Source organism: Octopus sinensis, linkage group LG4 (assembly GCF_006345805.1).
Source record: "Octopus sinensis linkage group LG4, ASM634580v1, whole genome shotgun sequence".
Taxonomy (NCBI): Eukaryota; Metazoa; Mollusca; class Cephalopoda; order Octopoda; family Octopodidae; genus Octopus; species Octopus sinensis.
The window spans coordinates 164,655,125-164,670,041 of NC_043000.1; the positions used below are offsets into that span (position 1 = coordinate 164,655,125).

At 36.8% G+C, this 14,917-nt stretch overlaps 1 protein-coding gene across 4 annotated transcripts in view; it reads left to right on the top strand.

Annotated features, from left to right (window-relative positions):
- LOC115211051 (phosphatidylinositol 4-kinase beta) overlaps positions 1–14,917 on the top strand; it is a 135,880-nt gene that overhangs the window by 87,084 nt on the left and 33,879 nt on the right. For all 4 annotated transcript variants that reach the window (XM_029779926.2, XM_029779928.2, XM_029779927.2 and 1 more), the window contains 2 exons: positions 4,631–4,765; positions 7,576–7,703. In XM_029779926.2, coding sequence (XP_029635786.1) covers positions 4,631–4,765; positions 7,576–7,703 — 263 coding nt within the window. The remainder of the gene's footprint in view (positions 1–4,630; positions 4,766–7,575; positions 7,704–14,917) is intronic.

A 14,917-nucleotide genomic window follows, 5' to 3' on the forward strand; every position in this document is an offset into this window, starting at 1 on the left:
TTTATGTTTCATGTGAAACATATACTCTCATTTTTAACTGTTATCATTGCTATTAATGATGGTGAATGCGTGGGTGGACAGCTTACAGAACTAAGGTGTTGGGAAAGAGAACCTCACCAGAGGTTAAAAAATGTGACCAATATTGAACTTTCTTCTCAAGAGATGGCGTGACAACATTGTGATACTTGGTTGCATTTTTATCATATAATATGGGTTAAAGATCACTTCAGTTGTGATGTTCATATAGTGAAATAAGCAAAATTAATAATGCTAGTAATTGACCTAGTTTAAATGATGCCGATCAGTGACCCAGTGGTCTAGATAATCACTTTCATTGCTTAACATGTAGTGTTCAAGTGTGGACTATGACTGTCTGTCATAGAAATGATAAAGCAAAACTAAATGGGGGAAATTTTGGTTGGCAAGTTAGTTGAGATTGTCTAATAAAACCAAAACGTATTTGGAGAGATCATATTAGTCATAAACTAATTACGAAGGGGTGCTGAAAAGTTCCTGGCTTTAAGGGTATCACAAAAGGCCTGGTTGGAGGCCCAACCTTCCGAGATCTCTTTCAGGGCTTAGAAAAAATGAAGGACCACTGCAATAAGTGTATGAATCTGAGAAGGGAATGTGTTCAATAAAAGCATAATTAACTGCTCCTCTTGTATTTTATTTTACCCAAAGCCAGGAACTTTTCAACACCCCCTCACATTGCTTTTTCAAATCTACATTAGTGTTTCTAATTGGAGTTATGAATACTTGTTGTATTAAAACATTAAAATGTATAAACATTATTTCAGATATTCAGTGGATAGGGTCTTAGGGTCTGTATTATAGTTTTTACTGGTTGCTTCTGCTAATATTTGAACTTAAAACATGGAAGAGGAGAACATTTTTCCTAAGTTGCTATTTGAAAAAGTCTGTGATATTTTATCATTAGTCTGGTGCTGAAGGATAGTAGATGCAACCTTCTCAATCTCTCTCTCTCTCTGAGGCTGTAACATTAAGATAACAGAGTCTGTCAGAATACTCTTAGATTTTTGATTAGTGGGGGAAAGTATAATAAATATGATTTAGTTAAGTCAGGAAAAGAATGGGTTTTGACTTTGAGCTTTTAGAGTGAGTGTAATTATGCTGATCATTTAGAGCAGTGGTTCCCAAGTTTTTTGTGATCGCATACCATGAAGAAAACGAAGTTCATCTCTCAGTTCAAAGAGACACCTCATTGCATTACCCTTAGGAGAGCCAGTGAATCTTTGTGTGGTAGAGGAGACAGATGTCGTCAGAGTCGAAATCTTCACAGGGCAGCTTGAACAGCCGAGTATTCAGAGCTGAAGTTTTGATGAAATTCACGATTCTGATAACTCGGTTCAAGCATGATAAAAACTTTGGAGGGAGCACCTGAGCACAAAAGGCAAATCTATGTATGACACAATGGACAGTGGTGGCATTTGGTGACACATCTTTCATATGGGCTTGAAAACCTGACTTTCAACCGAGCATAAATGGAGCCCCATCTGTCGTGCATCTGACCAGCTTTTCCCAGTCCAGTTCATTCTGCTTGAAGATATTGTCCAAAATGTTGAAAATATCCTTTCGTTTTGTTGTACTGGATAGCTCCTGGATTAGCAGTAGCTCAATCTTCACAGCATTATTCTGCATGAAGCGGACATAGGCAAGTAGTCAACAGCAGTTGGTGACGTCTGTCGATTCGTCAAGTTGAATGGGAAACCCATACTTTGAGGCTGTCACTCCCTCAATCACTTGGTTGGCAATGTCGGCCGAGATCTCCTCAATATGGTGCTGTACAGTGTTGTTAGAGATGGAAACCCTCTCCAACTTTACCACTGCCTCTTCTCTAATTATGTGCCTGACCAAGATCTTTGCCACTGGAATGACAAGAGACTGCAATGGTATGCACCTTCATGTTTTTGGCCATCAGGAGAGCAACTTCATAGGATGCTCTCACAATCCCTGCCCTCTTCTCGTAGATCTGGCTAGTCTTGTCTATGTGCTGCCACTTTTATGTTCTTGCCAAATCACTGGAAGTAACTCTGATCTCAGTCTTTCTTGTCCGCGTGATTCATCTCAAGATGACGTTTGAGCTGGCTGGGTTTCATGGCTACATTCGAATGGGACTTTGTACAGACCACACACTGTGGAAGAGCTTCTCCTCCATGTTCAATTGCAATGAAGCCATACTTTGTGTATGCAGGGTCATAGTTTCGCTTCGGCACGTTATCAATCCTGTAGAAAAGTGAAATAAATTAATCAAGAAATAAAGAAATATAAAAATACAAAAAAATACAAAATATTATTAATGCTAATAATAATAATACACACAATAAGAAAATTATGGGTATGAAAGTAACAAATCGTTGCCAGATTACCTTGTGTAAGGCAGTAAACATTTTTGTGAAGAAAATATTAACTTGTAATGGCATGCCTGCCTCGCTAGCCCCTAGTCAGCCCCTACCCAGTCCAGAGAGAACAAAGACGTGCACCAGAAACCAAACAACTGTCATTTATCAATGAGCACACAGTGCATTGTATACATGTGTGCCCCTCAAGGTCACTCATACCATCCTGCCATACTCAGGGTTACATGCATTGGTTGGATGGTGCTGATCACTGTACAGAGAGCGAATAAAAGGTTAACCAATGGTATGCCAGTAATTGAAAAATACTGATTACTGGTTGATTGATTTGGAAAGCATTAATCACATGCTGGCCGAATATTGGAAACAGCGCAAACTAAAAATTGCATATTTCCCCGAAAGTGCTCGTGTACCACTGGTTGGGAACCACTGAGTTAGAAGAACAAAGGCTGACGTAGTAACTGTTGAAAAGAAAGGAGGCCCAGCTTAGTAGTGGGATAGCAATTGGAGTGTACTGATAGTAACTTATTGTACGGTTAGAAAATGTGACACAGATATGTACATTTACTCTCCCTCACAGACATATGTGCACTGTCTCCCTCTCTCACCCCCTCTCTCACACACACACACACAACACAGGTAAAAAGTAAGAGTGCCTGTATACCTGTATAGTAAATTGTTTCAGATGGATGTAAGGTGGTGAAGGTGACGGCAATGTGTTGTAATGACCATACTTGTGTAATGTGAAATGTTCAACTCTGTCCTAAGTTAAAATAATAATGCTTTTATTGATTGTAAGCTGTGCTCTATCTATATTAAGATGTGTGAGGGTTTGTATGTCAATCTGTGGGTGTAACTTCATGGAATATTTATGCAATTGGATTATTATTGGTGGTAGTCTGCTTCGATAGGAAAAAGGTAGCTGACCTAGTTTGACATAAAGTGTATCACTTAAGCTATGTGGTCACTTGATGTACTAGTAATAGCAACCATATCTCCCTCAAATTAGACCCAGTCATCTTAAGTAAAGAATGGTCATGTGGATGATGTTGTTCTAAGTACTTCTAAAAAGACAAGATGACTGCTGAAATGCCTGTGATCATAGGTCTGCTTGATCAGGGCCAACCTGGAACTAAATAATAGTTACAAGCGTATAACTAACTTTTTTTTTTTATTGTTTCATCTCGGGGCATTAAATATTGAGGATGATGATGATGTTAGTCCTAAGTGTGCAAACCTATCACAGATTTTCCAGTTGTGATCATCTCATCATTTTATGAGGATTCAAAGTTTCCATGGCTGTGTGGTAAGAAATTTGCTTCCCAATCACATGGCCTGCAGTGTGGCACCTTGGGCAAGTGTCTTCTATAACCTCAGGCCAACCAAAGCCTTATGAGTGGATTTGGTAGATGGAAACTGAAAGAAGCCCATCATATGTATATGTATATATATATATATATATATATATATATATGTGTGTGTGTGTGTGTGTGTGTGTGTGTGTGTGTCCCCACCACTTGACAACTGGTTGTTGGTATGTTTGTGTCTCCATAACTTAGTAGTTCAATCATAGAGATTAAATACCAGACTTCCAAAATAAGTACTGGGGTCAACTTGTTTGACTAAAATTCCTCAAGGCAGTGCTCCAGCATGGCTGCAGTCAAATCACTGAAACAAGTAAAAGAATGAAAGAATACTATTTCCTTTTTTTTTCTTCCAGATGTAGTAAATATTTATCTTTTTTTTTTTTTTTAATGCTAAGATATACTTTGAAGGAGATTTAACTGCTGTTTCTAGCAGGTTGGTCAACTCTGCAGAGACTTCTTAATTGATTGTAATCTCTGGTATAGGTCACAGATATTCCCTACTGCTGTAAGTTGTGACAGGACACTACTCAATATTTTGCTTGATACGCTGCTAGGAGTATCATTCAAGTACACAGAAACACACAATGGTTAATGTAAAAGCTGTCCTTGGTGTAGTAGTCTTGCTTTCCAAGATGCTTTTCCCTGAAATTCAAATATGGAAATTGTATGAGGATTACACAGCAATTATCTAACATTCAACTAGTTTACTACTTGAGGTCTAGCCATGTTCTTCTAGGCTAGTTAATGTACCACTCAGTGTGCCTGTATTATATTGACCAGATTCTGTTGTCAAACCACTAGGCCATTGAATTTAGTTCTCAGTATCTCACACATTAACTGATATTCAACTCTTTCATCGTATTTTGTCTTGTTATTCTTTTGTAGATGTCGATCCAGTGTGGAGTTTTCCATCCGTGCTGCCTGGTTGTTAGGAGCCTATTCTGCTGATGTCCTCAAACCTACATGGAAAAATTCCCAAGGAGTCAAATTAAAGAACATGATACTCAATGAAGAACTACGGTAAGTAGGTCTTACTTCTTGTTACCACAAATTTGCCATCATATATGTCTATGAATTTAAACTCTGCTTTGAGTAAGCTTTGATTATATTTCATGTATGTCGTACAGTATATCTCTTGAGTCAGCTTGTCTGTCCAGTTTAATTATTCAGTTGTTGTTGTTGTTTAATATGTGTGAGAGTGTGTGTGAAAGCAAGGATTAACTAAATAATTACTTTTGTTTTATATGTCCCAGTTGGTGAGAAGCTGCTTGAAAAAGGATTGTGGTAATTCAGCATATATGTATTACTTGAAATACAATATTCATATTCTTTGTAACAGAGATGCTCATTTCAAAAACTGTTACGTTAGGCAAAGCAGACAAATAATTCTCAGTGAAGGGTTTCATTATAAGCCACATTTATAGTTTTTCTATTATGGGCTTTGCTATAAAGATTGTTTTTGCTCCTTCCATCACATGAATATCTTACATAACATCTGTCCAAAAAGAAGCAGAGTCCTTCAAGCTACAGTAGTCACCATCAACATCTGATATTTGGTTTTGTTGACAAACATTGTGAATCTTTAGTCTCTGGCAATTTGGATTCTTTTGAACTGAAATGGTCTATCAGTATGTGGGTAATATAGCAGTGAGAAGTTATATAGTGAAACATTTACAGATTTGTGAGAATGGTAGACTATCTACCAGTATTATTTAGGAAGTTGTTTCAATTGATGACACTCTCTACTTTCTTTGGAAATGGACTTTGTATCTTGACAAAACAAGTAATCATTAGTTTTATTGCTTATCCTTAGACAAGCCCTTATCCCACAATCTATAATCGAAATCATTCTACTCATGCTATCCTTTCTCTGTGTTCAGACAATGTATCCAGTACTATATTATTTCTGGCAGGCTTTTTTGTTGGGTTACATAGCTTCTTTGATGGCTAATGAGCTTCCCTTATACTTCCAAGTTGAGCATGTACATACAGGCCATCTTGTCAGCTTGTTAGGATCTCTGATCAGCTCATGAAGTTCCCTCTTTGGTTTGTATTGTTATTGTCTGTAGTAGTAACAGTAACTCGCTGCAATCTGTGTTCAACTTTGAAGACTGATAAATTACCAATCCAGGGTAATGCATTGGTAAAATTGTTAGATGAAATGCCTCATGATATTCACTTGGAATTCAGATTTTGCCTAAGGATTCAATTCTTACCATTACTCAAGGCTAACCACCTTATGGACCACAATTATGAAAGCTGTAATAAGTGATGGCAGATTGTGGCAATCAACTTGCTCACATAAGCTCTTCTGCTCTCTTTGGCGCATAGGCTATTGATGACTTCCCTCCACTGTTTTCCATTCTGGGTTGTCTTTTCTGCTTCTCTCCAGTTGGATTCTTGCTTTTTCAGCACTGCCTCCGTATCCCAACTCCAGCTATTTTTAGGGCACCCTTTCTCCTGCCTCCTTTGTGGATTCCGTATCAGGACCTTATGTGTCATATATTTCCCCGAGGAAAGGCTTTCCTCTCTCTTGTCTTGTTGGTTTTGAATTGTTATTGATGCTTCTACAACTTTTTTTCTTTTTGAGGTAGCAGTGGTGGTCCTATGTAAACCTACTTTTACCTGTAGAGAGAGGTGCTTCATGATAGTTTGGCCTTTATCCTTTGACATGTTCAGCAAGAGAGGCCCTAACAGTAGCTTGTACCCTGCTGCCATAACTTTCAGAGTCATTACAGTAAACAAGCCACCACACAAGAGCTGGACTTGGGATCGGGCTGTTTACTGCTACAGTTGAATCCTGATGAATAATTGTAATAGGATTATGTGTTGACAGAAATGGCAGGACACCACACTAAATGTCTTACAATATATCATTTTGAATCTTTACTTCAATTTTTGAATTCAAATCCTGCAGGGATTGGGTTTTTGCCTTTTAAACTATAAAATCAATAAATAAACTATGTCCTAGCTCTACTATACAGGTCGTTATTATTATAAAACCAATGTAGAGGAGCAGAGGGCAGATCCAGTAAAGTGCAGGACAAAGCCTATGCTTGGCAGTGCATGGTAGGTTATAATAGGGTGCAAGACAAAGCCAGTGCAGGGAGGTGCACAGCAGATGTGATAGTGCAATATAAAGAGCCTGATGGTCCCTAGTTTGTTACGCCCCTCTTGTTCTTCAAACCGTTCCAGTATTGACTTTGCCTTTCATCCTTTCTAGAGTCAAAATAAATACTAGAGTTAATTTGCTTGGCTCAGGTTCACAATCATGAGGTAGTGAGTTCAATTCCCAGGCTGGGTTGAGTGTTGTTGATGTTCTTGGGCAAGACACTTTATTTACTCCAGTTCACTCAGCTGTAGAAATGAGTTGCGACGTCCCTGGTACCAAGCTGTATTGGCCCCCTTTGCCTTTCCTTTGGATAACATCAGTGGCAATGGAGAGGGGAGGCGAGGCTGGTATGCATGGGTCACTGCTGATTTTCCATAAACAACATTGCCCAGACATGTGCCTCGGAGGGGAACTTTCTTGGTGCAATCTCATGGTCCTTCATGACTGAAGGAGGTCTTTACCCTTGACATCCCTTTCCTAAAATTGTGGCTTTATGTCTATTAAAAATCATCATCATCATCATTTATTATTATTATTATTAGAGGCAGTAACAAGACCTGAAATAGCTTTGATCATAGCTCCACTCAGTTGAAACTGATAACCTAAATAACAAGAACAGGAGCAGAAATTTTGCTTAGTCTTTTACTTAGTCTCTGTCTCTGTTTCCTCTTCCCACTCCCCTCCTATAATCTCTCTCTTGTTCTCTTTCTCTTTCCAGCCCATTACGCCAGAAGAGTCCATCAACCCTACCAAGCCCTACTCAACAACAGCATCAGACACCATGTCCACCCACATCTCCAAATTCCGTCAAAAAGACTCACCATCGTTCACGATCAGATGCTACAGGTTTGTATTGCTCTCCTGCGTTTGTATGTGTGAGATGTTAATTAGTGTTGGCTGTTAATTAGCTTGAGGAGCTTCAGAATGCCAGGTGACTTATAAAAGTTTTTATGAAGAAGTAGATGGTGTTGGTCATAATGGTGATGGTAACCTTCTCAGTAAAACGAGGATGCTGTGGATGATGATGAGTGAAGGGCTTCTTGCATTGTCACTGTGTATCTCTTTTCAGCATTTCATGCAATTTGCATGGCATTATAGAATGGTATGCATACAGTTGCATCATGCACGTGTACACTCACACACACATTGGCCATCACAAGCTAAGTTTCAACTGCCCTCATTTTCAGGAAGTCTTCATGACCTACAAAGGTCATGAATGTTTTTCCTGTCCTTTCATTAAATGATAATGAGAATATCTCACATAGTTACTTTGACATTGTGATGTATACATAGAACAGACATTATTCAAGTTTATATTTGTCTACACTTCACCCCGTTTTACAACCTGACACCAAACAGGGCCTGACATGTCATAACTGCACACTATGCCCTACACCTAAAACCAGACCCTAAACTGGGTTTAATATGCTGTAACTGTCCACACCACTCTTGCACAACCATACACATAACGGGCCTAACATGCCATGAGTCTTAATACTAAAACCCATACAGCAGAACACCAAACTGGGTTGAACAAACCATGATTGTTTGCACTAGAACCCAAGAAACCTGTCCTAACTTCCACACTATACATCAGACAATCTAAATGTGCTACAACACATTCTGATTGTCACTGTATTTTTTTAAAAATAAAAACAGGCTCTATAAACCAGATACAGTATCCACTGGCTGTTGTACTGTAACCTGCATAACTAAAATCTGAATTCAAAACCTGGAACAATTGATATTTCTGATATACTAAGATCCAGTCTCTACTAGAACACACACACACACACACACACACACACACACACACACACATATATATATATATATGTGTGTGTGTGTGTGTTTGGCATATTGTATTTATGGATTGATCAAGAAACAACAGCTTCCATTTATCATCTCAACTAACCAGATCATAATGATGTAAACTGTTTTCATTTAATCAAGGTTCTTGTATTGCAAAAAGAAAGAAATGTTTAAAAGGTGTACATCTTCGTGTGTTTATATGATGGCTGATCAATAAGTATCTGGACTGCTGCTATAGTAACGAAGCTAAAGCACACAATGAAGCCGCTTGGCAAAGATTGACCTTGACCTCTGCTATGCATGCACACTAAGTTTTAAAGTTTGTAGCTCACTTCCTCTGTTTACAGCAATACTTGGAAGGAAGGTGTGTAACATTCGATTGTTGCATTGACCTTGACAGAGAAAGTTGTCATGGCGATATCTGCTCAGAGGCCTCTGCAAAGTTGCAGAAAGTGCATGGAGAGGAGTGTATGAGCCGCACACAAGTGTACAAGTGGTTCAGATGTTTCCAAGATGGCCAAAAATATGTCAATATTGATGAATGTCTGGGAGACCCATAACCAGCAGAACTGAGAAAAACATTGCAGCTGTGAGGGGAAATCATCAAATCACCATCTGTGAGTTATCAAAGGATGTGCAGATTAGTTACAGTTCAGTTCAGTCCATTATCACTGAAGATTTGGATATGAGATGCATGTCTGCCAAGTTTGTTCAAAAACTGCTCTCAGCTGACCAAAAAGACGCACGGGTTTCAGTTGCACAAGATCTCCTTGATTGTATTGGGAACGATGGAAACTTTCTGAAAACTTTGTGTAGGCAGGTTTTGGCAAAATTTGATGCAGATTTTCTTTTCAACTTCCTCTGTCATGGTCAATGCGATGATCATACGCTACACACCTTCCTTCCAATCACTGCTGTAAACAGCAGAAGTGAGCTAGAACATTAAAACTTAGTGCACATGTACAGCAGAGTTTAAGGTCAATCTGTGCTAAGCAGCTTCACTCTGTGTGCTTTAGCTTTGTTACTATGGTAAAAGTCTGGATACTTATTGATCAGACCACGTATGTCTGTGTGTTTGTTTCTACAATAGTTGCCTATCATTGTATTTCATTTACTCATTTTGCATTTGTTTATCACTTTCAAATCTCCTGTTGGTTTCTTGTCATTTGCATGTCCTTTCTAAAGTAGTAAATATTATTGTTGGCCATTGAATATTGTTCATCGAATATTCCAAATTATTATTTGAAACAACTGAACTATGTGGTGCTTCAACAGAGATTAAAAACTGTAAATTTTATGAATATTTTACCCTTGAGCATCTGTTGCTGTACATTTATTTATATAGATGGGTACAGGCATAGTTGGGTGTTTAAGAATTTTGCTTTGCAACTACATGCTTTAAGGTTCAATCCCATAATGCACTATCTTGAGTAAGTATCTTCTAACTTGGCCTTGGGTTGACTAAGTTTTGTGAGTTAAATTTGATAGATAGAAACTGTGTTGAAGCCTGTCAAAGAACTGTTTCTGAACTGGGGTGGTAAACTTAATGTGTCGCCCTGTTGAACATGTGGTCTATGATTGCCTTTAATGAAGTCCACTCTGTTGCAAGCAACATTTAAGTTAGGTCTTCAGTTTGAAGCTAACTGCCTCTTAATAGTCATGGAGGTCCTGAAAAAGATAATGCATTTCCTTCTCTGACTGAGCCTTTAAATGTCATCATTCTTGTCATCATCATCCTCATCTCCCTCTTCCTCATCATCATTTTTATGTCCACTCTCTATACTGGCATGGTTTTGACAGGTTGTTATTGTCTAAGTCATTTCATATTTGGGTATACTGCCCTCCTAGTTATCTTGGAGGATACATCTTGTTTGTACATACCATTTTTGGCATGGTTTCTTTGCCAGGATGCCTTTCCTAACACTCTTACAGAGTATACTGGATGCATTTTGTAATGACATTTTGTAATTAGTAAGGAAATTCTTATTTTGCAATTAGCATTTTGTAATTAGTAAGGTTTCTGGTGCTATACAGGCTAAAGAATCCTCATATATATGTGTTTGTGTGTGTGCGTGGAAAAGAGAGAGAGAGAGAGAGTAGAGTATATAATACAGTGTATAGAATTGGCATGGTCATCATGATTGGTTATGGTTGATTTTGGGTTGCTGCGAATTTCTGTGTCTAAAATGTCTCTTGGTAACTCATTTAAACAAAGCATTATATATATATATATATATATATATATATATATATATATATATATATGTGTATATATATATATATATATATATATATATATATATATATATATATATATATGCTGAAATAATTTTTTTTATTCTCAAACGTGTGATAATGCTAATAAATAGTGTGGTCAGGATGAATTATCCATACATTGCAGAAAAATACGTTCCTGGTCAGCCATGAGAATAAAAAAATTATTTCAGTATCTTCCAATGCATCTCAACACTTCTAAAACAAAATTACTTTCATCGTAAGTTGAATTTAACATTAGCATCTTATGAAGCTAAATTTATAAGTTCTAAAATTGCAGAAGAATTCGTTACTGGACAGTTTAGCTTAATGGTAAAGCACTTGATGTGTAATCACAGGGATCTGAGTTTGTGTCTCATGGCTGGCCGGTAACGTATTTTTCTGCAATGAATGAATAATTCATCCTGATCACACTATTTATTAGCATTATCACATGTTTGAGAATAAAAAAAAATTATTTCAGTATCTTTCAATACATCTCAACGCTTCTAAAACAAACTGTTTGTTTACTTTCATATATATATATATATATATATATATATATGAATGATATTTTTAATTTTCTTCTTATATTCTGTTCACTGACAAAAATCCGTGTTGCATCTCTGTATTTTATAATGAATTTTATTCACAAAGCTAGTGGTATTACTTACCTATTACTTATGTATTGCCTATGTGATACTTTATGTAATCTATTTAATTAATTTTTCTTTTTCTATCAGGCTCCAGTTACCCAGTGCCATGTATTACTGTTTTTTTATGTACTGACCCATCTGTTTTTTTGTTAAGAAAGGTACTAAGAATTACCAGAAGCCCTTTTTGAAGATATCTGGGTTGAAAACATATTTGCCTATTTTAGAATTTCTTCACAGATTCATTTTAATGAATCATGCTCATTAAATAGTGACACAAGTTGATATCCACCAGTTAACCTCTTTTATTAGCATGTTACCTATGAAATATACTGAAAATAATCAACAATTTAGAGAGTTTTTGTAAAATAAGTAACTTTTCATTATTACATTTGTGTTTAGTAAAGTTTCGTAAATAAAATTATAATGAAAGATTTAATTTAAATATGAGCACTTTAGAACATGAACAAACCAAGAATAGCCTTTGGCAGGTTAATATAAAAAGGGTTAATTTATAAAGATCTTGAGCATATTTGAGCTATAGTAATCTTATTAATGTTATACATTAGTTCTTCCTATCTTTTCACTGACTATGTAGAAATAACTGGCTTACATGAAACTAGGATATTTTGTCAACTGCTCAAGTTTGAAACTCTCTTTCCTAATATCTTCATGATCCAACAAGGCAGCCACTACGTTTCTTCACAATCCAACAAGGCAGCTGCCATGTCATCACCTACCCTGGTAGAAATAAGTCAAATCTCCTTCAAACCACATCCTACTATTTTAAGTAAATGATAACAATGGACAGTGGGGATGATCTTACTTAGTTGAACTACCTATTATTGTAGCTCTGCTGGCATTTGCTTTTCTTCAAACTACAGTTTAATCATTTATGCTCATTCTTGTAAACTCATTTGCATATGGACGTGAATGCACGACATGATGTTCACACCTTTGTATGGAGAGATTTTTACTTAAAGAAATATGTACAATATATTTTATAAGAATCTCATTAATTCCATTTTTTGTCTTTGTTCTGTATATATATATATATTATATATATATATATTATTTTATAGAAGGAGCTTCTACGGGACTAGAACTGTTTCATTCAGATGAAATCTTCAGGAGCTTCCTGAAGATTTCATCTGAATGAAACAGTTCTAGTCCTGTAGAAGCTCCTTCTATAAAATAAATTACTTTACTCTGCTATGTATTGAGTACCTTATTTACTGTGGTTAACCCCGACTCAACCCGGGACCTACATATATATATATGTGTGTGTGTATATATGGTTGAGGGCAGGGGGTCTTTTCATTACTAATAGTCCTCAGTCTAAAGCTCACTATTTAGCTACATTTCCTCCAAAACTACTGTGGCATCTGTAACTGATGTACACGGTAGTTCTACCCTAACCCTACATAACATCCATTGTACACCCTTCCACTTTTCATCTCTCACACTAACTCCTACCGTATGAACAGTGGTTGTTTGATATGCTAAAAATAGCATCCAGATCTCCCTCAAACCACACTTACCATCTTAAAAAAGGACACATTTGATAGTGTAGTGTGAGAAGCACTCTGAAAAAATGGGATGGTCATGGCTGGATCACATTTGATCATAGGTTGGTTCAACCAAGCCTGAACTGGAATACATGACTCTTTCCCCGCCTCTTCCTGGACTCTGGTCACGATTTTGTATAATTCATTTTAACACTCAAATATCTATTGTACCTCTATCTCAAACAACCACCCTAGACTCCAGCCCATGTCAAGATGGCACAAGAACGGACACCCTATTAAGTGAAAAACTAAAAGGCTAATATATATATATATATATATATATATATATATATATATATATATATATATATTTATATATATAAATGTTGAGTAAAAAATATAACTTGGTTATTTTTATTTTTGGCTGTAACTTGTTTGTGTGGAGCATGGCATAAAATCATAACATTTATATTGAAATACGTCAAGCATGAAATATATTTTCTGAAGCATGGCATAACATCTTCACCTGCATGCATGGCATTGAACATTTCTATATATACATAAGCATGGTGTAAAAAAAAATGTTGCAAGCTGAAACATCCTTGCTGATTTTTCTAATACATTTCTTGGCTCTAAACCCATTTTTTTTCTCTTTCTTTTCTTTTTCTTTTTGTATTGCTGCAGCAGACAATACTCAGGAGTTCTGTATAAAAGGATATTAGTATAGTTTACAAATAATAGTGTTATGCAATTAATTGACTAGTTTTCTGACAGAAGAATAAACCTTCAGGTTTTTGTTTGTTTTGTTTATTAATTAATCCGAGGAGGAAGGAGAGTCTAATGTCCTTTTTCTAGGGGCTCTGAGCCTGATGTGAAGGAAGAAGGGAGGCAGGAAGGAAGATATTTTCAGATAGGAGGCCTGATGTCTTGAATACTTGCTACACCTGATAGGTTACTACATGAGTTGTTCCTAACAAATTTCACTCTCAAAGCTTGGATTTACCTGAGGCTATGTCAAACAATATTTTCTCAAAACGACAAGTTCTGGGATAGAGCCCAGGAACTTATGATTATGACGTGAGCTTTCTCCCCACTTAACCACACTTCTGACCATACTTATATACACATACATGCATGCATCATGCATGGTGAATTAATGCGGAACTTATGGCTCTTATACCTATCATTTGTGCCTAGGTGCATGAGGCTCTGTACCTACAAATTTAGACAAAACCCTAGAAATACTAGCTTTTTCAAAGAAAGAGCAAAAGAAACTGATGCGGGTTCTCCAACTGCAATCTATCAGTGGCACAATTTGTAAGACATTCCAAAGATTCTCATCTGAGATTCTGTAGGTGAGTAGATGCACACACTTGGGTGTGTGAATCTACAGCTTAACCAGCATACCAGCTCAACCACATACTTACAAACACTGGGAACTTACCTGTCTCTGAAAGCTTTGTTACTTTGTTAGTAGTAACTGGCTTGAACTCTCTTAAATAAAACTAAAAAAAAAAATCACACATGCACACGAGGTGTGTGTGTGTGTGTGAGCATGGACAACTTTTGTTAAATGATGATGATATATAATCTGTGTACCAAATTTCATGCAGAAGGCATTAGACTATCTGAGAAGACACTCATGTAAGATACCAAACATAATGGAAACTAACATAGAACTATGTGCTTCTGGACTGAACTTGTGGAACACTTTCATGCCTGCATTCATATTGTATAACTAATACAGGACTGATTAGTATCCATACAGTCCATTACAGTATTTCAGTACAATACCAGCTGTTATACCACTTTAAAACTGGCAGCTACATGCTTC